The following is a 25,494-nucleotide window of genomic DNA, read 5'->3' on the forward strand; positions in this document are numbered from 1 at the left end:
TTAAAATTCAGTGAGGATGTATCATAGATAGGTGACAATTGTCATAATCGTTATTTTTGAACTTTTTCAAATTTTTTTAAAGGAAATAGCTAAAAATATATATTCTAAACATGTTAAATTTAAAATTCAGTGAGGATGTATCATAAATTCAGTGAGGATGTATCATAGATAGGTGACAATTGTCATAATTGTTATTTTTGAACTTTTTTTAATTTTTTTAAAGGAAATAGCTAAAAATATATATTCTAAACATGTTAAATTTAGAATTCAGTGAAGATGTATCATAGATAGGTGACAATTGTCATAATCGCTATTTTTGAACTTTTTCAAATTTTTTTAAAGGAAATAGCTAAAAATATATATTCTAAACATGTTAAATTAAAAATTCAGTGAGGATGTATCATAGATAGGTGACAATTGTCATATTCGTTATTTTTGAACCTTTTTTAATTTTTTTAAAGGAAATAGCTAAAAATATATATTCTAAACATGTTAAATTAAAAATTCAGTGAGGATGTATCATAGATAGGTGACAATTGTCATAATCGTTATTTTTGAACTTTTTTCAATTTTTTCAAAGGAAATAGCTAAAAATATATATTCTAAACATGTTAAATTTAAAATTCAGTGAGGATGTATCATAGATAGGTGACAATTGTCATAATCGCTATTTTTGAACTTTTCAAATTTTTCTAAAGGAAATAGCTAAAAATATATATTCTAAACATGTTAAATTAAAAATTCAGTGATGATGTATCATAGATAGGTGACAATTGTCATATTCGTTATTTTTGAACCTTTTTTAATTTTTTTAAAGGAAATAGCTGAAAATATATTCTAAACATGTTAAATTAAAAATTCAGTGAGGATGTATCATAGATAGGTGACAATTGTCATAATCTTTATTTTTGAACTTTTTTCAATTTTTTTAAAGGAAATAGCTAAAAATATATATTCTAACATGTTAAATTAAAAATTCAGTGAAGATGTATCATAGATAGGTGACAATTGTCATAATCGCTATTTTTGAACTTTTTTCAATTTTTTTAAAGGAAATAGCTAAAAATATATATTCTAAACATGTTAAATTAAAAATTCAGTGAGGATGTATCATAGATAGGTGACAATTGTCATAATCGCTATTTTTGAACTTTTTCAAATTTTTTTAAAGGAAATAGCTAAAAAAATATATCCTAAACATGTTAAATTAAAATATCAGTGAGGATGTATCACAGATAAGGGACAAAAAATGGTTATTATATATACGAGTAGTTAGGTACATAATAATCTTTAAGTGATAAAATGAGATGCTAATATATTTCTTGTAATTTTAATTTATAATAAAATTCTTAAATATGTTATTGTCATAGACTGGGTTAGAAAATCAACTATCACATAAACTCCTATGTTTTATTCATATTATATTTTTAAGTTTGAGGATATTAAAATATTTCCTCTTTGAAGTTACTAGTTAGGATAAAATTTACTTGGCACATCTTACAATGATATTTATACCTTGTTTTTTTTTCGAGAATAAATTTTATGCGATATCTCATGAAGGAAATTACATATCATTGTACAGAGAATTAACTTTGTATATATTATCTGCACCCATATCTTTTATATCAATCTCTATCGATGACATTTTAAATTATATTGGAAACTAGATTATGTAGATTTCTAAATATTAATTTAAAATAAGATGCTAGAATTAAATATAGATATATCTTAATAATTTGTATATGCATTTATTATTTAAAATCTCTCGTTTTAACCCTATTTAGCAAGAAAAATATTGACTAATCCTGAAAATTGGACAACTTTTATTAATAAAATTTATGTTACTCTAATTTAATTTGGCTACCCTCAAAAATAATAAAAAAAATTTGGAAAGTTAAAAAAAATTATTATTAATCATATCCCTATCCCTAACAATGAAGAAAAAAAAATCTCAACAAATTTGCCGTCTAGCTGGCACCACGCCAAGTAAAATAAAATATCTTTTTTAATTTTAGAATTTAAATAGTCACTTCACTTCCATATGGAATTTTTAAACTAATAAAACAATAAATTTTTTTTATAAGTATTTGCGATTCCGGATGCATTTTTTTAATATATTTTTAAATATAATTTAGTAATTTAGGCGAGCCATATTTTTCAAAAATGTAGTGTTAAGTCGAGTTTTTTTAAGTCGTACTGTAATTCTGAGCGTTTTCCGTACTTTTGCATGATGGCTAAAGATTTTTTGTCGCAGCAAAGTACATACGTTGAGAGCGAGCGTGTCTTCTCAAGAGGGGTGGACACCGTAACAAAGAAAAGAAATCGCATGGCCTCCGAAACACTTAAACAGTGTTTATAAATTCATGGGATATCAATATCATGAAAAATAAATTTTATATATAATTTTTATATCTATATATATTGTTAAATTAAATTTTTTGTACATTAATAAATATATATAATTTAAATAAAAATATTTAAACTATAAATGTATCAAATATTTAAGATGTTTTGAGCTTAGTATTCTTGTTTCAGGCTGTTGTTTTTTATGAATACTGGAGAATATAAGTGTTTTAATATTATTTGACTTTAAAATGATAACTAAAATAGTTTTTGATATTAAGATATAGAATTTTGAACACTTGAGAAAAATTACACATTAAAATTGATACTGGGATTAACTTTGAACTATTTTATAAAGCGCTTACTTTTTTTCAGGCGTTAATTTCACTATTTTATTATGAAGAATATTATGAGAGCAATTTTTCTCATAGATTATATAAAGGTATAGATATCTATTATCAATTTCAGAATTAGTCAATATTTTTCTTGCTAAATAGGCTTAAAACGAGAGATTTTAAATAATAAATGCATATACAAATTTTTAAGATATATCTATAATTAATTCTAGCATCTTAATCTTTTAAATTAATATTTAGAAATCTACACAATCTAGTTTCCAATATAATTTAAAATGTCATCGATAGAGATTGATAAAAAAGATATGGGTGCAGATAATATATACAAAGTTATTTCTCTGTACAATGATTTGTAATTTCCTTCATGAGATATCGCATAAAATTTATTCTCGAAAAAAAAAACAAGTATAAATATCATTGTAAGATGTGCCAAGTAAATTTTATCCTAACTAGTAACTTCAAAGAGGAAATATTTTTATATCCTCAAACTTAAAAATATAATATGAATAAAACATAGATGAGTTTATGTGATAGTTGATTTTCTAACCCAGTCTATGACAATAACATATTTAAGAATTTTATTATAAATTAAAATTACAAGAAATATATTAGCATCTCATTTTATCACTTAAAGATTATTATGTACCTAACTACTCGTATATATAATAACCATTTTTTGTCACCTATCTATGATACATCCTCACTGAATTTTTAATTTAACATGTTAGAATATATATTTTTAGCTATTTCCTTTAAAAAAATTGAAAAAAGTTCAAAAATTAAGATTATGACAATTTTCACCTATCTATGATACATCCTCACTGAATTTTTAATTTAACATGTTTAGAATATATATTTTTAGCTATTTCCTTTAAAAAAATTAAAAAAGGTTCAAAAATAACGAATATGACAATTGTCACCTATCTATGATACATCCTCACTGAATTTTTAATTTAACATGTTTAGAATATATATTTTTAGCTATTTCCTTTAAAAAAATTTGAAAAAGTTCAAAAATAGCGATTATGACAATTGTCACCTATCTATGATACATCCTCACTGAATTTTAAATTTAACATGTTTAGAATATATATTTTTAGCTATTTCCTTTAAAAAAATTGAAAAAAGTTCAAAAATAACGATTATGACAATTGTCACCTATCTATGATACATCCTCACTGAATTTTAAATTTAACATGTTTAGAATATATATTTTTAGCTATTTCCTTTAAAAAAATTGAAAAAAGTTCAAAAATAACGATTATGACAATTGTCACCTATCTATGATACATCCTCACTGAATTTTTAATTTAACATGTTCAGAATATATATTTTTAGCAATTTGCTATAAAAAATTCAAAAAAGTTCAAAAATGTCGATTTTGACAATTGTCACTTATCTATGGTACATCTTCACTGAAATTTTGATTTAACATGTCTACAATATATATTTTTATCTATTTCATTTAAAAAAGTTCAAAAATAACCATCATAACAAATGGCTCTTTTCTATGGTACATCTTTACTTAAAAATTTTAAAAAATAACTATGATGGATATAGTTAAATCCAGAGCGTTATAATTTAAAGAAGCTTTAAGAAACTTTCCCGCCTATAATATTAATATCTACTAAATGTTATTTGACTTTTGGTCGAAAAAAATGATCTAGATATTTGGTTAGGTGAAAAAAAGCAACCCTAACTTTAAGGCGTCTTTAAAAAAAACGATCCATATTTTGGGTCGGATTGAATAAAACGACCCGATGTTTGAGTCTGAGTCAGAAAAACGACCCAAACTTTGAGTTGGAGTCGAAAAATACGATCTAAACTTCAAGTTGGAGTCGAAAAATACGACCCAAACTTCAAGTTGGAGTCGAAAAATACGACCCTAACTTCAAGTTTGAGTCGAAAAATACGACCCAAATTTCAAGTTTGAGTCGAAAAATACAACCCAAATTTTGAGTCGGAGTTGTAAAAAACGACCCATATTTTGGGTCGAGGTCGTTTTTTTCGGCTTGGACTTGGGTCTGAGTCGAAAAAAACGACCCATATTTTGGGTCGAAGTCGTTTTTTTCGGCTTGAACTCGGGTCGAAGTCGTAAAAAACGACCAAAACTTTGAGTTGGAGTCGAAAAAACGACCCAAAATTTGGGTGAGCTCTGTTCGAGCCGACTCGGCTAAGCCGATTAACAACACTAGAGCCATTGTTCCCACCAGAAACATGGAATGTGTTCAATGTTACGATTGCTGGGGAAAATCGAACAAACAATGTATGTGAAGGATGGAATAACCGATTTAAGCATATTGTAGGCAACAAAAAACCGAAGATATGGGAACTACTCGAAAAAATAAGGATGGAAATAGCGGTTGATATGGGAAAAATCGGCTAATGGAATATTGGGACATACACTCCCAAAAAAATCGTATTTATGCAACGAAACAAACTATTTAAAAAAATTTATGCATTGATTATTTAGAAGCGAGAAGGGACTTGCCCAATTTTCTCTCTTCAATTGTAGAACTTATACGTTCTAGAATTGTTTCTTTTGAATAATATAATTTATTATTCTATATATCATTTAATAAAATTATAATTATTTCTTTTCTGTAACTTTTAAAAAAAATTCATAAGCAAAATAATAATTGTTAGATTAGATAAATATAATACTCACTGCTGATAATCATCTCTGGATGTATTTTGATTAAAGTGGTAAGCATTTTTCATTACTTTTGGCAGTATTTAATTAAAATTGGGCAGTAAAAAATATAATTTTGCAAGTTTTATAGTGATTTTGTATTCAGTCAGTTAAATTCTTAAAGTAGGTAAATACTTCAGTAAAATAATTTTTATCAAATAGAGGGTATCAGATTGAATTGCTAATTTCCTATTTCGCCACAAAATTTATAAAATTATATTATTTAATAGCTTATCCTTGTAAAAACAAAAAGGGGCGCTATTTAAGAGTTAGTAAACTGTGAAAAGCCTTTTATCATATTTCTAAAAAAATGATTAAAATTTGTGTAAAAATAATTTTTCAATAAATACCGAAAAGTTGATGAAAGTGTGTGAACTAGATTTATTTAACTTTCGTTTTATTATTTAAAATCTCAAATCCTTGAAGAAATTTGACTTTAAAAAACTTTTCTATTTAATTAAATACTGCCGAGCAGATCCGGGTCACGGGATTTTTTTTCCGGGGAATTATTTACCTAGATTCAAATTTACTAGTAATATAATCTGAAAATTGTTCATTTTTGTTTTATATATCTATAAATACATATAAAACATAATCCCAAAAAATATTTTAAAAATATCGTGGTTTGGCGGATAACCGACTCGTATATGTTTTACTCGTAATTATAGATATATAAAACAAAAAATGAACATTTTTCAAATCATATTACTAGTAAATTTTATCAATCGAATATTTAGTAAGTGGGGTTTTGAGCTCGGCAATCAGTCAAATCAAATTATTTTCAAAATATTTTTTAGGATAATGCTTAGCACGTATATATATACGCGTATAATACAAAAATGAAGATTTTTCCATGGATAACCCCAGCAATGCAGTATTTGGTCATTCGGTCGGTTTTCGGGTCAAATCACGATATTTTTAAAATATTTTTTGGAATTATGTTTTATACGTATTTATAGATACATAAAACAAAAATCAACATTTTTCAATTTATCTTAATAGCAAATTTGATCAATCGAATATTTAATAAATGGTCGGTTTTGAACTTGGCAATCGGTCAAATCATAATATTTTTCAGGATAATGATTAGCACGTAAATATACACGTATAAAACAAAAATGAAGAGATTTTGATAAATAACGCCAGCAATATTTACTTTAGAAAATTTCCATTGTTTTACTATTCTAATACTCATAAATTAAACATCAAAGAAACCTATAAAAATTTTTAATTTTTAGGTTTTTCATATGTATATATACCATAAAAAAAGTGCTATCCAATCATAATTCCGGTTTCCTAAAATGATACATATTAAAACATATAACGCCCTCTTACGGATATATATTTGTTAATTTTTAAAATTGAATAAAATGTACTTTTGTTTTAATAAGCTAGAAAAATAAATTTCTTACCAATAATATTAAATAAAAATAAAATTATATACTATATGATATTTATTCAGTATTCTTCATTTATAATAAAAAAATGATTTAAGTATATTTTAAAAAAAGTTTAAAAAATTATCATTAATAAAATATACATAATAAAATTTTGATTGATTTATGATTGATTGCTTTTTAGCAAAGCAGTTTAGCAATGCATTAGCAATTCAATATATAGTGGGGAAATTTTTTCCGGGGAATTATTTTCCAGGAGAATTTTATTCCGGGGATTTTTTTTCCGGAGAATTGTTTACCTGGGAATTATTTTCTGGGGAATTTTTTTCCTGGGGATTTTTTTCCGGGAAAATATTTTCCTAGATTCCCCACCCCCATATATAAATCTTAGCTAAGCTACTAACATTTTAAAACATAACATAACTACTGTTGATCTTGATACGACCAATTCAATTCCAATTTAGGAAAATTTCATGGTTGGTGCATGTATAAAAATTTTAGAATTTTTTTTAGAGCTAATATCCTAAAAGAAATAAAATCATATTTTATGCATCAAATAAATCCCAAATTGAATAATTGGAAATTTATTAAGTTATTGAGTATAATAAACAACAATCATTCATTTAATTTATATACTTGTAAAAATTACATAAGGCCTCGTGAATTTTTTTCTCGTTTATGTTAAACATTTATTTATGCTAATAGTAAATTTACAATAATATTTACAGAGTATTTCTATTATTATATAAAAGTTGTACGTTCGTGCAATAAAATGAATATCTTCATTATACATGTATTCCAATGTTATTTTTTCTTTAATAGAGGCCTGAATTTAAATATTAAAATATATTTAACTATAATTATATTAAAATTATTTAACCCTTGAAGGACAAAGGTTAGCAATTTAGTAATTCTAATACTGGACAATAAAATGTCAAAATGAATTTGTATTATGTGAATTTTCTTAATCTAATTTATGCGAGTTGAAATGGCCAGTAACTCTGATTCTGAGTGATAGCATGGTAGTAAATAGAGCCTTCACTAAAAATGGTGTCCACTCATTCTTTGCAATAACACTCAATTAAAAATCATAAAAGAAAAATATAAATTTGGTGGAGGGAAGGGTAGAAAACGCAAAATATAAACTATAAGGATAAGAGGCTTGAAAATAATTGTTTTCAATCCTAATTAATGAAGCAGGGTCAAGCTTTTCACAAATAAGCTTTGGGCGACAAATAGTCAAAACTTAACTTTCAAGGTATAAAACCATAGGATATCAAAAGATAATTAAATATTTGATTCGTTTCATTAGAATAGTAAATTAAGTTATTTGATTCGAACAAATAAAATTATTAGCACAATTGGTTTTTAAATAAATATCAATAAAAAATCATAATTATATAAATATTAGAGATTTAAACTATTTTCATTCATTTACATAATATTTTTATAAACTTATGCAAATTTTAAAAAAATATACAGTTCTCACCTTATTTAAATTTTAGTGATTTTTCTTCTTCTAAATCATTAGGAGTGTGCATCCAATAAGGGATATAATGCCTTGAAATATTTTTTATAGAGAATTTCAATAAGCAGAAACTTAAATAGAACAAGATTTGACAATCATTTTTGGGCTAACCAAATGACGAGAATATCTTATTGATATGGTATATAATAAAGACTTAATGTTGTCCCCAAGATTGCAGAGATGATTATTATCACACGCTGCCAGTTTTGATAAGGAATCAAATAATCGATAGCAAAAGGAAGACCTTGGCAAACATTCTTACAGACTAGGCCCAGAGGAAGAAATTGTAGTAAGTTTACATAAAAAACGGAAGGAGCAGAAATGTTATTCGTACTCTGGCTGGTATGTTAAGATGTGGTCCATCCATTTGGAAAGAGCCCAAGAAAATTAACTTAGGGAATTAAGCCTTTTAAAATTGGTGTGAAAAAAAGTGGGGAAATTTAAAAGTACGAAAAAGACCAATTAAAAGTGAGATGACTAGACAAAGAATATATGTCTCAGACAATTTTTCTAATGAATCAGTAAAAATTATTTAAATATATAATTCATGCAAAATGAATTTATTTATATTATTTGAGTAATTCATTATGAACAAATGGGAATAGTAGATTATTCATAAAAATGCGAATGGTAAATATATCGATTCGTTAAATATTAACAAATTTGACATTGTATCATCCTGTAGTTATTATTGTAAATGGTCCCTTAAATTATTATCTTGACCCCTGCCCCTATATACCCCCTATTTGGGTTAATGATTCAATTACCTATATTCACCAACCACAACACAATGGTCTCTTTCATAAGGTTCAAGAGTTATTTGTTCCATAGGTTTTAATTTGTCAGCTCTCAATTTTTGAACCTCTCCAGCAAATATAGCCTCCGGTTGAGCTGTTGAATCGATACAATTTGCCTGTTTTTGGCAAAGGGGGCAAAAATTAGGATTAATTTATAAAAGGTTAAAAGAATTATCATCATATAAAACATGGCTAACCTTAATGGATATAATGTAATGGCCTCCAGCCCGGAGGTAGGATTGTGCGTTAAGGGCCATTATGCGAGATTGGTCTGGCTGGGCCACATCTTCGAAAATAACGTCAACAGTCGGCACCAACATACGATATTTTTGAGGGTGTCTGGCATCTTCGATAATAGGAACGATGTTGGAACGGGATTTAGCCACATTTAGGAGATCCCGGCCTGAACGATGAGAGAACTCCACTGCATACACACGGCCTTCCTTAAGGATTATGTGAAATTATAATTTTATTTTCAGGTTTAATTATATTTAAACTAATATAGTAAAAAACCTTCTTTCTTAAGTTTTTAAATTGCAAGAATTCTTAAGCCCATTACGTTGAAGGAGATGAATTAAATTCAAGGCTTAATATATATTTTTTTAAATGAGATATTAATTTTAAAATGAGGGTTAGCTATATATGCTTACTGATTAAATTGATATAAGAATAAGCAGAAATATAAATTTGGGCTAGGTCAATTTTTTATGGCGCCAGAAAACAATTAAATAAATAATTGTTGAAAATTTGAATATTGCAAAAAAAGCTTTAAGATATGTTATTTTGCAAATAATATCAATTCGAAATATAAATTGTAATTATTTTAGATGTTCTGGTTCATTAACTAAAATTGACATTCTTCTGGTGGTGCCCATAAATGTTTAAATAATAAAATTGTAATGTAAAATTTCAAATCTGAATTTTGTTTGATCAAAAGAGCCCTAAAGATTGTTATATTTGTGCTCTTTTGGTGAATTAGTTTGTTTAAGGATTTTGCAACTTTCTCAATATAGCAGTTTGCTGATACTACGATGGGAATAAATATTGTTATAGGTAAGATGTGAATATTTCTGGGGTTTCCTTTTTTCCACTATAGCTAATGGATCGTAAATTATTATTAGATCTACAATAAAATAATTTGGGTCAAGGAGGGACAATGCATTAAAACAAAATAAAAATTATAATCATCGGTAATAAATATCTAAAAAAACGTTCAACAAAATAATTAATTATTTCAATAAATTTTATTTGGTATTAACCAAAAAATTCAAATTTTTAGACTTTACAAATACTCAAAAATTTTTTAGGGCCAGATTAAATTTTGCTATAATTTTCAGCCTTACTCTTTATCAGGTCTAATAAATTTTCACCTCTTATTTTTTAATATATTCATTTTAGTTTCAACAAAATTTTTAGCATACACCATATTAGTATCTACTGACGAAGATGCTAATTCAATGGATAAATTGTGGTTAATATTTAATAAATTACTGGCCAATATAATAGTTTATTTATGCATTGAGACAAAAGAGCAGTGGCTTCGACTTAATCATGAGTGAAAATTTCCGAGTTAAGAGTTCTATTAGAAAGTAAAATAATACTTCACCAATAGCCTCAAAATTCTAACAAATAATATGAGATATTGCCCTATGGCCAGTTCACATTTTGTCTAAAAGTCTCAAGAGTACCGCTGTATATTTAAGGGATATGTTAAAACGTCTAAAGAAATTGTAAAATTCGTTTGCTAAATTGAAAAAAATTAAAAATATTGTTATACCAATTATCAACAAGATGTAACTTGTCATTGAAATAATGTATAAGGGCTATGTCTTCGCAGACAATTAAAAATTCGCATATTCGCTCATTTAATTTTCGACTTGAAAACAATATTAACAGACATGAGTATCTTAGCAAATATTCGTTCATTTTTTTTTATGCTCAATAAAAAAAAACATTTATTTTTCATGCTCAATAAAAAAAATATTTATTTTTCGCCAAAAAATTTATTGTATTATTGCGAATTCGTAATTTTAAGCATCATTTTTATTTTGAAAAAATTATATGAGTAATTATTATTTATTTAATCATATTTATAAACTTACTATTCTTTTATTCCTGATATATTTATTTTTAGATAAATTTGATCTCAGGCTTATAAAGTAGTGATAAGCATGAAAATAAATTTAGGAGGGAAAAAGAGTATCAAGAAATAGCTGGCCGACCCCTTTTAAAATTATTAAAAATTTCTGGGATTATTTAGATAGGTAAATAAATGAGAAAGCCGTTTATTTAAGCTCGCTAGCTCACCTGGTTCTCGAGATATAGAGGATCAAAGGTGCAAAAAGCAGCCACTTTGGAATCTATAAAATTTTTAAAATGCTTATATCTCAAAAACTATTTATGGTAAAAAAATATATAATATATCATATTGTAGGTAAAAAAATCTCTAAAGGGCTATCAAAAAATAAAAAAAATTGGCACCAATTTGAGTCTTTAACTTCCGGTTTACCTATATTTTACTTGTATTTTTAAGCAAAAAAGGGAGTTTGTTTTCTAAATTTTTTTTTGCTTTTTATTCAAACACCTTTTATAAAATACGATGTCAAAACCTTGGCGACGCAATCGACTCCAAAAATTGAAGAAAAGTATAGATGGCGCTTTATGAAATTACGGATTATGGTTAAAATTTTGCTGCTAACTTATCAATAACCGGATATTTCCACTTTTTATACTAAAAAATTTTGAATTTCTATTAAATATACTAATTAAATTGAGGGGCAGTGTGGGCAAATGCCCATTAGACACTTAATAATGTAACAAATTTTCAATAATAAATATCTTTCATATAATTTTTTTAATATTCATTTTTATTAATATATAGAAATATAGATAAAATCATATTCCATAATTTAAAATATATTTGAAACAAAATTTAATTATTCCAATTTTAATTGAATGAATATCTTTAAATTTAAGATATGGCTCTCGTAAATTATAAATTAATCTCTTTTGGACTTGAATCTTTTCACCATTTTTTATTTTAGAAACAAAATCACTTTTCCCAGGCATCGATCTACTATATTCATCATTGCTATAAAAAGTTTTGACAACAGCAAATGTGGTGGCATCTATTGTTTTGCCGGGTTTAGGATTCGGCGTTGAAAAAACCCCCTTTTCTAGACCTTTTGATTTTAACGCCATATGATATGAAATATTAAATTCTTTTACAATTTTTCGGAAATTGATTTTTGAGGGATCTAGAATTTCATCGAATTTTTTATCATTTGATGAAGATAATGGTATAATTTTGGTCTTTAAAACTTTTTTTACTCTAAATATTTTTTTCTTCGAATATTTCTTTTCACATAAGTTTTCTTTTAATGGGATATTCCCCTATTGATTGTAGAGATATATTAATGTTATCAATAGCCTCTTGATTAATTATATGAGGGGGAGAATCAATATCTACATTGTCATTTGAAGTATAAGAAATGTTTGCTAAATTTTGTGGGCATGAAGAGCATATTAACATAAAATTGAATGGTAAATTTTTTTGGTCATCTAGGGTAGAATCTTTCTTAGATTCTTGCGATAATAAGCATGTCTTTGTAGATTTAATTGGTTGCAACATTTTAATATTTGGTACGTCCATCTATGATATAGAATAAAATTTTAACTAATCTGCACATAGAATATATGTTTTTGCACTCTCCAAATCCCGAATGTTATTGGTAGACAGACGATAAAATAATAAGCTGGAGACTGGTTGAATTATTTAAAATTAATCTGAACGGACAAGTTAAAAATATTTGGCAGAAAGAGAGATCGTTTTAAACAGTTTATTTTGTAAAATAATATGCTTGTAAAATATAATCGATAATATGCCTGATAAAATATTCGTTTTTACTGTAGGTGTTATACATTATCGAGCTAAAAAGTCATTCGCTATAGTATCAAAGTAGAGATCTAAAAAATGTAAAACCTTTTAAGAATGGTGGGGGGCATAACTGGAAAATTTTATCACATTTCTTATAAACGTGTCAATATTTTCATTTTCCTTATGAATAATATTTTTCAACCATTAGCGCCATCTATTTTTTCTTCAATTTTTGGTAAAAATGTATATTTCGGAAGAGTTGATACCGTCGCCAAGGTTATGACATCGCATATTATTTATAAAAGGTATCTAAATAAAAAGCAAAAAAAAATTTCGAAAAAAAACTCCTTTTTTGTATAAAAATAGAGGTAAAGCGATATAGGTAAACCGGAAGTTAAAGACTCAAATTGGTGCCAATTTTTATTATTTTTTGATAGCCCTTTAGAGATTTTTTTACCTACAATATGATATTATATATTTTTTTATCATAATAGTTTTTGAGATATAAGCATTTTAAAAATTCTACAGATTCCAAAGTGGCTCTTTTTTGAACTTTTGAGCCCCTATATCTCGGGAACCAGGTGTGCTAGAGAGCTAAAATAAAAGACTTTCTCATTTATTTACCAATCTAAATAATTCCAGAAATTTTAAACAATTTTAAAAGGGGTCGACGATCGATTGACGTGGAATGGCCCTAAAGCATAATATGTCAGGTTAGGTTTATCAATTAGATATTGATTATTTAAATTATTAGTATAAGAGGCTAAATTAAAATATAAAAGCTTAAAAGGCATATCTGAGGGAAAACAAAAAGAGAGCTTCAGACATTGGATTTAAAAGAAAGTGGATTGATTTTGAAGCACTTCTTTCCTTGAACCAATGATGATTACTCCATTATGTAAATCTAATCAAGTAGTGAGGATGCTTTCCTTGAAGAAGAGGTTATTAATTGCATAATATAAATCAGAGACCTGCAGGCCCGACCCTAAGCCCGGCCCGGGTAGGGCCGGGCCGTATTTTAAATTTTTTAAATATACCGGGCCAGGCCGGGCCTAAAAAAAATTTTCTTAAACATCCGGGCCGGGCCTAAAAAAATTTTTTTTAAATATATCCGGGCCGGGCCTAAGATTTTTAAACCCGGGCCGGGCCTAAGATTGTTAAACCAGGGCCGGGCCGGGCCTAAGATTGTTAAACCCGGGCCGGGCCGGGCCTTATTATTTTTTATAATAATTTTTACATTATGAGTTAATGGTTATAAGATTATATTATATTATAGTTATGATTAATATAATATTGGGTGACGGTTAACACTACCTAACAACCCACAGATCGATCTAATTATTAATTTCCTACAAATTTATTCAAAGTATTAATATATTTTTTTATAATTCATATCTAAATTTTTACAACATATTTTACCAAAACAATCAAATAAAGGAATATCTTAAATAAGCCCCAATATTCAAGTATTATTAATATATTTTTTTATAATTCATATCTAAATTTTTAGAATATATTTTACCAAAACTATCAAATAAAGGAATATCACTTCTTAAAGTTTGTAATACCTTTCAAAGCGAAAAGGAGAAATAAAATTGATTTTACATAAAGCATTTTTTAATTGAAAAATTTGTTTTACACAAGTATCATTTTATTTCTCTTTTTCTCTGTCCCAAATTCAAGCAATTTCGTATGTAGTCAGGGACAGATCGCAAAATGACGGAAAACTATATAAAAGATTATATTAAATTACAAGAGGCTCAGGAAGTAAATGAAATACCATCGACCAGTCAAATTACGACTGTTGTTAAACAAACTGAATCGTTTTATGACAAATGGGGTGATGGTAATTCTGGTAATATGTCAATACCCGATGATGAATATTATAATTACATAAATAATAGATCAAATATTTAAGGTGGATAATTTGTTAGAGTGGTGGGCGGCTCATCAAAGCGAATTTCCAATTTTAGCAAAATTGGCAATTCCTGCTTTAAGTGCAAGCCGTGAGCGGAATTTTTCCACTACTGGGAGAATTCTTGAAGAAAGAAGAAGTAATCTTCAACCTGAAAAGGTAGATATGCTTCTCTTTCTTCATGATAATTTGTGAATTTTTAATATCTTTCTTGAGTATAGGGTTTCGTCAATCATGCTGGTTTTTTACTTTGCAAACTGTCAAATATTTATTGCATTTATTATATTTACCTTGAGTCATGAAAGTTTTTAATCCAACATTTTTCATTATTTTTTTTTACAATATTATATAATACAATTATCTTCTTTTGTAAAAAATTTATTTTATAAAATAAATTATATTAATATTGTGCAATTAGATTATATTTTCAAAATACTATTTATTATGCATGCATTTTTTTAAATAGCGATTTATTTTTATTTTATAAATTAAATACAATATATTATATTCTCAAAATATTTTCCATTTTTATAACTTAAATATTAGTTTTATTTTTTTAAAATGTAATATAAAATATAGTATATGACAAATATTATTACCATTTTTTATGAATAGTTTTATTTTATAAATGCAATATAAAATATAGTATATGCTCAAAATATCCATTTTTATAAATAACAGTTTTATAATTTTTATAAATTCAATATAATATTCTCAAAATATTAGCTTTTTACATATATTTTTTAAATAATAAGCGATAATACTCGCTGAAAGATATGGTAAAATACCTCATAGGTGAATTTTTGTATATACCAGGTCGAATATAATTTTAAAAAATTCCGAGCCGGGCCTGAAATTATTTTTAAAAAAATATCCGGGCCGGGCCGTAAAATTTTTTTTAAAAAAATATCCGGGCCGGGTAGGGCCTTAAATTTTTAAATCCGGGCCGCTTCGGGACGTAAAAATTTTTTTTTAAAATATCCGGGCCGGGCCTAAAAAATTTAAAACCGGGCCGGGCCGGGCCGTGCAAATGGTACCTCTGCAGGTCTGATATAAATATCAAAATTTCAATTAATTTAGAATTTATTGCTATCTAATTTTAGTCATTATTTGTATGTTTTAAGTGAAGAAAATAGTGCAAGCAATGACATAGAGAATGTAATAAATCATATTTAATAAAATAATATTTTATTTTAGGTTAATCCCACTAATTAAGAAAAGAAAACAAAACATAATAAATTTTTTTTAGAATTAACAGGAGAAATTGAAAATAATTAAGAAAAATATACTAGAAGAGGATGAAATAGTTAATTTTATTAAAGGCTTTAAACATGATTTCTTTTCAATGGATAATTTACAGAAATAAAATATTTAAACAAATATATGGAATATGCTTATTGAAAATCCTAATGTTTTAATATAATTTCCAAATAATGATCTATCAATATAATATTTTTCTTTATTTTATTATATCATAATTGTCAAATAAATATATTATAACATTGCAAATATTTATATCATCATCATTAGTAACATTGACTCTACTTCCATGTATAAGATGGTAAATTAGGATATTTCAATATTTTATTGGTATCCCTTTCCAAATCTATTGTAATAATTTTCCTTATTAGTTTCTTAATAAAATCTTTTACTAAATATTTATTCAACAATACTAATAAAAAGTTGAAAGTAGAAATTAAAAAAAAAATGAAATGTGCTTAAATTAAAAAACATTATTAGGCGAAAACGCGCAAAAATAAATCGCGTATTCGTTTTTTTTAAATTATCTGAGAAGACGAATTTAAAGACACCTTCTATTCATTTTTTGGAGGAAAGTTTGTCTCCAGTATTTTAACCAATAATACATTTGCACCGTCATAGGCCTGACTCATTATATTAGATGAATTAATCTTTAAATCATTAAGTTGAAAAATTTTTGAAATGCTTTCAGCAGAAAGACTTTCTAATCTCTTAGATTTTTTCACAAAAATTATACCAAATAATTAACTCAAATTTTTACAACTTGCTGCATCTGTCTTGTCAGCCTTAAGGTAAAAAAAAGGCATCTCACTTTTGTTATAATTGCTAAGATAGATTCCAACACCATTTCTCTTTTTGACTTTGAGGTGATGTGTATTAGGAATTTTTTGGAATTGATTTAAAATTTTTAACTTTTTGGCAGGTGAATCAAAACATTGCAAAAAGTCCTAAAGAATAAATTAGCATCAGTTATTGTAGTGGGAATCCCTCTAAGTGCTTTTGTAATCTGAGAAATGTATCAAATATTGATTATGCTCAACTTGATGGTTCACTATAATCGATACTTCCCTTTCTTCTCTTACATTACAATTTTTATCAAGTCATATTGAATTTAAATGACCTTTTGAGGTTTCATGTTTTATCAACCATATATTTTTTTAAGAATTTTGTTGTTTTCATTTAGATTTAATGTTAATGCAAATGAAATTTTAGTAATTAATATTTTTTAAAAATATTGGGGCCGGAAAAATTTTTTGAGGCTATTTCTGAGAGGCAAAAAATTCAGACAGGCTTAAGGGGCAAAAATTTCTTTGAAGGAGAGGGAAGCCCCCTTTCCGTGGCCATGTCTATCATATTTAAGTTAAAGCTGGTTGATTTATTGAACGATATTGTCCTATTTTATGCATCTAATATTAAATCCTATATTAATTTTTTTATTGAGTTTAATATTTTGCAAATTTGGGGAAAGGTAATTCCGTAATATCATTTTATATTGAGAATCACCTGCCTCAAAATTAACTTTCTATCTCTATTGGCGGCATTTTATATTTTGAATAACTGGATAAATTAGATTTATAAGACATTTTTTGAAATGTAGAATGATACTTAGTTACTCTCTAAAAATGAGCGTACAGGAGAAAATAAGAATTTAAATTCTATTTAATTTTTTATAATTTAAGAAATAAAAAAATATATTATAGGTTATTGTTAAAAATAATTATAATATATTTTATTTTTATTGGAGTACAAATAAATTAATTATTTTAAAATTTCTAGTATATATATATAATAAATTTATAAATATTAATGGTCATATAATATAAAATGCATATGTGCAAAATTATAAAAAACTAAATAAAATTTATTATCCATTAATATCTTTATTTAAATATTTACATATAACTATAAGTAATAAACATATTTGGCGAGTTTCATTTCAAAACTCTTCTCAAGATAATTTTTTTTCTTATATCAGAAATACGTCAAAAATGAAAATATTTTAAAATAACTTTGGTATTTCCTTAGGGAGAATGTAAGAGCTATAAAATGGTACATAATTTGTGATATTGGACTAAGTATTTATCTAGTAATTTGATTTTGAGATCATTAAAACCAAGTAAACATCCTTATTGGAATTTGAAGGCCCATAACTCTGGTTCTATTTAAGTTAGAGCTTTAAAATTTTGATTTTTATCAAATATACAATATTTAATCTTCATAACATGTTTCATCTATATTAAAAAAAGTCATCTGAAACACTGAGGAATTACCCATTCAGCTTAATTTTCAGGCAATAATATATGATAAAAACTGAAATAAAAATATATTGAAACTAAATGGAGTGAAAAACTTACAGGACCAACTATATCAGACACGTGGGAAACAGTTGTCCCAGACGCTGCTCCCAAATATAAAACTTTAGAACCTGGTTCTATCCAAATTTTACCAACTCCACTTAATATTGCAGCTGCTAGTTTTGACCGAAATGGATTCCAAGCTCTGTATTCAATTTTATCATCACCAGTCTATTTTTTTTATATAAAAATATATGTGTATACTACTTATGCTCATAAGAAATATTAAATAGAGATTTAATTAGGAATTTCGAATCTAATAATTTATTCTAATGATTATTATTCATAAAATATAAATATTTTCATATAGCATTATGTAGTTTAAGGAAAATTTTAATTTTTCTTAAATGAAAACACTAAATTTATTGTTTGTTTTTAAATTTTTTCTGAATTGCCTCTCTAAATCATCTAAATTAAGAAGCAAATAATAATTATAAATGTTTTTAATGACAGAAGCTATATAATATAACTTGGAGTGCAATTTATCTTTATACCTAGCCATACAAATATCTGCAAAATATAGTCTATATAAAATATTTTCAAATAAAGGAACCCAAGATTGGTGGCCTGTAAAGTAATTTTTTGTAGCCCAAGCCCAAATTATGAAAAAATTTTTGTCATAGCCCAACCCAATCATGAATAAAAAAAAATTTTTTCACCCCAACCTAACTAAATTTCTTTAAATTTGAGTGTGAATATTATAATATCCAAAAACAATTAAAAATTATTTGTATTAATTTGACCACCATAATATAATCAATATTTTGCATAATTTAAATTGGAGGCATATACCTTTTATTCAGTTTAAATATTAAAAAGTTGAAATAAAATTAAATTTAAAATCTATTGCGAATAATGTGCATGATATAATGAACATATTATAATGATATTATCAATATCATTATCTATAGTATCACATAGTGAATAATTGTAATATACAAATAACGAGGAGTCAAGTTTGTCAGGCTTTAAACAAGTCCTCTTATTTTCACAGGACCTGCTAATAAAAGCACACTTTTGCTGTTAGCTGAGGAAGCCTGGATAGCCAGGAATTAAAGAGCAAAAACACTTAAATCGGGAAAGTCGTTTTAATAAGCCTTCCATCAATTTAAGATTTGGTAAACGATTTTAAATATTGAAAATTTGAGGCTAATTAATTAAATATATATTAGATAAATAAATTTTAATTAACCTGATAGAATATGATGTATGTTATGTAAAATAATAATTGAAAATGACATTATGAATTAAAATAATTATTTAGGATATTTATATTTATTTATAGGGCTAGGTTTTGGGTTGGATACCTCTTACAACTGGATCCAAGAATAAAAGTTCTTTAGGTTCAAATCCAAGAACCCATGCAGACCTTTAACCAAGATTCATTAACATGTAAATCAAACATTTTAAGATAAATTATTATTTATCGGGCTGGGTTTTGGGTTGGGCACCTCTTACAACCCGATCCAAGCCCCAAAATAAAGTTATTAATGTTCAAATCCAAGATCCCATGCAGACCTTTACCCAAGATTCATCAACATGTAAATCAAACATTTTAAAATAAATTATTATACTTGAATCTTATAATTATAATATACACATAGAAAAAAGTTTCATCTATATCAATTTTATATTTAGAAAAATATAACTTCACCCTACTAAATTTATTTATTTCCTCTGTAAAGTATCAATAAAAATAACGTCTACATTCTTTTGAGCATTTCATTGTTTGAGTAATGGTAACACAAAACATTACTTAAAATTTTTCAAAAAATATGGAAAAAACCAAGTTTTCAATTTAAATCCCCCCCCCTCCCCATTCAGTTGCTATTAAAAGAGGGCCAAGTTAACATAAAGCAATTTGTTAAACAATGGCCAAATTTATTTATAATGCAATAAGAGTAAGTCTGAATTCATAGTGGTCATCGCAATGCAAAACCATTGCAATTTGCATTCATAGTACATAAAAACCATTAGCGATTTTATTAATATTTTTAATTTTACAAAATTCTACTTTAAAATTATTATTTTTATGTAATATATTTAAAAAACAAATATTTTTAAACATTCAATATCAGTGGAAGAAGAAATAGATAAATATCATTTGAATAAATTAATATTTGATTCATAAAATCAAAGTACTAATTATACTGTATGAATCATGTTCTATCTAATAAGCAACTGATGTTATAACCCAATTGTGATATATAGCTTAAATAATAAATAAGGGCACAACTTGTCTGGTTGGAATATTTTGTTCAAAATAGACAAAAATTCATTATAATGATAAAAGGTATGAAAAATGTCTTGCGGTTTTCAAATATACAAAAAAATCTACTCAGATTATCAAGAACTGAAGTTATATAATTGAATCAGACAAATTATCATATGAAATATAAATATATAATTTTTTGTCCCAAAATATAGATATCTTACCCCAACAGCTATTTTCTTTTCTCCATAAACAGTAATTCCAGGAACTAAATTAAGAGTTACAAGGGCATCTTCTTTTCCTCTTGACACAAATACTCCTTGTAAATATATGAAATTAAAAAGTTATTCAAACTTATTCAGGGAATTTGAATGAGTTTCAAAAAATAAACTTAATTTTGTAGTTATTGTTTAAATTTTGGCTTTAAATTTTAAAAAATCCCTTACAAATTTTAAATTTACCCTGGTGAATGCCAAAATAATGTTATAATATTTTTAAAAAAACTCATTTTTACTTAAGATTTATTATAATTTAACCTGGATGTCTATGAGGCTCAACCACAACTTTCTGTCCTGCCTTAAAGCCTCCTCGTCCAGATCCACCCCTACCACCTCGAAATCCTCCTCTTCCACGTGGAGTACTGTTTCCACCTTATTCAAAGTAAATTATTTTAAAATACAGATAAATTAAAAGTATATCCATATGTATAATATTGAATAAATTCACTAAGATGGTAGAAATTAATAAAATGATTGTTATATTATAAGCTTAATTAAACATTTTTATTTAAATTAAATTTTTTACATTCTTAAGAAAGTAAAACATATAAAATTAAATCAATTGTATAATTGTATGCTATAAAACTATAACAGCCAAATTAATGGAATTATTTACATTTTTACCTCTTCCACCTCTAAATCCGCCACCTCTGGGTGTCCCTCTTGAGCCAAATCCTAAAATGATAAAAAATAAACAAGCAGAGATGTAAAAAAATACCTGGTCGCATTTTTTAATTTTAGCGGTATGTTATTTCCCTAAATTGTTGAATATACTGAGCCTACTATAGAGTAAAATGATATCTAACATGAGCGACAGTTACAGGCGTAAATAATGACAGCAAATATTTTATTCATAAATCTTTTAGTATGAACCTGTCAAAATCACATGAAAATAAAAAAGAAAGTTATGCCCTTAATAAAGAACGTCATAATTAAAAATTAAATTTATTATGAATAATTTAAATCTGACCTGGCCAAATCATATAGTTTCCATAACATAATTCATAAACGTAGCCAGGATTTTGCTCTAAGGATAGAGGAAGCACTATTAGGGGTGTGAAAATTATATTATAAAAAACTCTACCAGTATAATGCTATTTTACAACTCACACAGTTTACCAACACAACTCTAAAATTAAAATTGTAAATATTCAACTCCAATTTTATTCGCCAACTAAAAAGAATATTTTTTTTTAAAAAAAGTCACTATATTTATAAAATCTCGTCCCTTTTATACTTTAAAAAAATCACGCATTCTACACATGATATATAAAATAGCGATATGATAAATATTAAACAAAACTTTTTTTTAAAATAAATAACTTTCAATAATAATATGACAAATATGACATGCCTTCCATAAATGAGCCCATTGGACACCTATATTTAGGGATCCAAACCGAACCTGAACCGAACCGTTAAACCGCTAAAAACCGGTATTTTTTATCGAACCTAAACCGAACCTAAACCTCTAAAAAATTTCTAGTTGAACCTGAACCGAACCGCTAAAATGTCTCTGAACTGGTTCGAGTCTCATTATTTTATGCTTATAAAATAATGTGTAAGTTTTTACTAGTAGTATATTGCAAAAATACTAATTATATTCAAACTGTTTTAAAAATTATTATCAATCACATTTGATTGATAAACGTCAGTCATAATTTTTGTAAACTTTAGTATATTGCCATTTTACAATATTTTTTAAATATTTTAAGCTTATAAATTATAATGCCTAGAAAAAATTTAAATCTAATATATAAATTTTTACATATAGTTTTATAAATGACACATCACGTCTGATATCATACTGGCAATGCCAGCTACCAAAGTTAGTGTGGGAGGATGTTTTTCAACAAATAAATTTATATTATCTCCTTATAGATGTAATTTGAGTGAGACGAATTTTGAAAATATATTAGTTGTGCAGCTTAATAAAAAAAATTTAAATAATTGTTCATACTAAAATTATGATATATTTATTTGTTATATTTATAAATAATATTATTTTATAATGTGCAATTAATAAAAATGAAGGTTTTTATTTTAATTATGAAATTAAAAAAAAATTTTCCTTTAATGTAGGTTTGAATACAAAAGTGTTCAAACCGGTTTTTAGAGGTTCGAACCGAACCGATATTTTTATTTTTGGCGAACCGAACCTGAACCGAACCGATATTCGTTTCGGTTTGGATCCCTGCCTATATTGTTCCACGTTATGACTTTAGAATATACAAACTTTTAGTAATTCAACTTGGTTTCTCTCAATCGTGGCATATATTCGGTTTTATAATGAATTTCTATTACTAATTATAATTAATTCCAAACTATTTTATTATTATCAATTAACCAACAAATATGATTCGAAATGAGAATATATATTTTTTCTTTAACTTACCCCATTTTATTCCTATTTTGAATAATATATCCATATACCCGCCATATGAATTTATCTTCCTTCCAAAATTTTTGATAGTGTAGTGGTTTCATTTTAATCCAAATAGTTTCGCTGAAATAGGCATTGGCTGCGTCATTTATGATCGAATATTAGTTATCTTGACCCAACTTTAATGATTTCCCTCCGCAGTCTTCATTGAGCTTGAACGAATATTGTTATCTGGACCCAATTAACTATCTATCGCTTTATCGAGTTTGAACGGATATTAGTACTCAACATTAATAGTTTTCCTCCGTAGGCTTCATTGAGCTTGAATGAATTTCCTTAATTTCTTTTTTTTGCAAGTTGATAATCTACAACCATTGACACAATCATTTCTTGATTTTCTAAAAAAAACACTTCTGCTTTTTCTTGGTAATACAAAATAATTCTTCACATATAATCGTCGATCTTCATTCCATCATTCTATTGGTTAGATCAACTCGTTTTCTTTCCTTTTTAATTCACCACTTTATTCTCTCCCAATTTACCGCGACATTAAGAAATATTCAAGTAATCTACATATATTTTAAATTCAAAATTTCCAATACTAATACTTCAATTAAAATTTTACACAAATATAAAACTCCACTTTTGTATCCCTCTTCTTTTAAAATTCATTCCAATATATTAACATTCTTAAGCAAATTTTAAACACCTCTTTTGTATTCTCTTTTTAAAATTCATCCCAAAATATTTCAATCCAACTCTTCCCCGAACCCCATTAAGTCCCCCCAAATATTCCCCAATGAGCCCCCTTCCCAATTGATCCCCTAAATTTCATCTCAATTTCTCCTCTATAATTTTCCCCGATTTCGCCCCTAGAATTCTCCCCGATTTCGCCCCTAAAATTCCTATCGCTTACAACACACATATTGGTTAATTCATTTAAATCGAAAAAATAAATAATTCCACTTCATTTTATTTTTCTTTTATTTCAAAAATCTACATATTTTAGTTATTCATCAACTCATTTAAAAAAATTTCTCTAGATTGAAATATTATCTTTTTTTTCTATTCACCCTTTTTTAAACCAAGAAAAATATTTAACCTTGTATTCATTATTTTATTTTAAAAAAAAATTATCCAAAACGCTGTTATATTCTACTCAATATCTCACCAATTTCTTTTATCACCATTTCAATTCTCTTTTATTCTTTAACGTTTTTATCCCAAAATTAAAGATAAAAAATATTGGATATCTTTCTTCTTTTAAAAAAAATATTTTAGCATCTTTATCCTAAATATATTATTTGCAAATATTCACCATTTTGAAGACACCCCCTTTTTTATAAAGGAGGATTTTCCTCGCATAATATTTATCTAATATTAATCTCGTGAATATATTTTTCTCTCATGGAACCAACTCATTTTATTTTATTATTTTCTCCTTATTGTTATTTCAACCCATTACTACTCACCTCACTCCTTTTTTTGACACCGCCTTTAGCTATATTTTCTTATGTTTATTGTTTAAGAAATTGCTATCTCTCCCTGTGAACTTGAACTCTATGTTATTTTGAAAAAACTTTTTAAGTTTCACACCATAGCTTCATATAAATGTATAATTTATAGCACTTGCCGTTTTCTATTTTTTTATTTTAATTCAACGCTATTTTATTTCGCAATATTATTCTACACTTTCGCCGCTACATTAGTTTTTGAATTTTATTCACCACCACACCATTCATTGAAATCTATCTTTAAATATTTGTCTTGCACGATGATTTACAATATTTTATATTCACCCCACAAAAAGGTATAACGCTCATTTCTAAACTCGAGATCAATAACTCCACTCTCATTACATCCCTCATTCTTTTTTAATGGCAAATTTATCATTATTCCTTCACATATTGGTCGCAAAGAGAACCGACAAAATTAAGATTTTTGTAAAAAAAATGTAAAGAAATAATTAATAGGACTAGCATTCAAATAAACTTCTATTTAATCATTCTCTTTTTTATGCAAATAAATTTACAAAAAATTGCATTTATCGCCGCGCTGAATTGACGTTGCGCCGAATTGTCGCCATGCTGAATTAACGCTGC

General features: G+C 26.3%; 1 protein-coding gene across 1 annotated transcript; it reads right to left on the reverse strand.

Annotated features, from left to right (window-relative positions):
- Window positions 1-7,456: 7,456 nt before the first annotated feature.
- On the reverse strand, window positions 7,457-21,826 carry LOC135930582 (rRNA 2'-O-methyltransferase fibrillarin-like). The gene is made up of 8 exons (XM_065467422.1): window positions 21,728-21,826; window positions 21,634-21,684; window positions 21,268-21,381; window positions 20,956-21,050; window positions 18,520-18,690; window positions 9,311-9,556; window positions 9,084-9,229; window positions 7,457-7,614 (listed from the first exon to the last, which is right to left on the reverse strand). Exons 1-8 carry the CDS (start codon window positions 21,735-21,737, stop codon window positions 7,593-7,595), a joined length of 855 nt encoding a protein of 284 aa, XP_065323494.1. The 5' UTR covers window positions 21,738-21,826; the 3' UTR covers window positions 7,457-7,592.
- Window positions 21,827-25,494: the final 3,668 nt, after the last annotated feature.

This window comes from Gordionus sp. m RMFG-2023, chromosome 5 (assembly GCF_954871325.1).
Source record: "Gordionus sp. m RMFG-2023 chromosome 5, tfGorSpeb1-WG-v2, whole genome shotgun sequence".
NCBI lineage: Eukaryota > Metazoa > Nematomorpha > Gordioida > Chordodea > Parachordodidae > Gordionus > Gordionus sp. m RMFG-2023.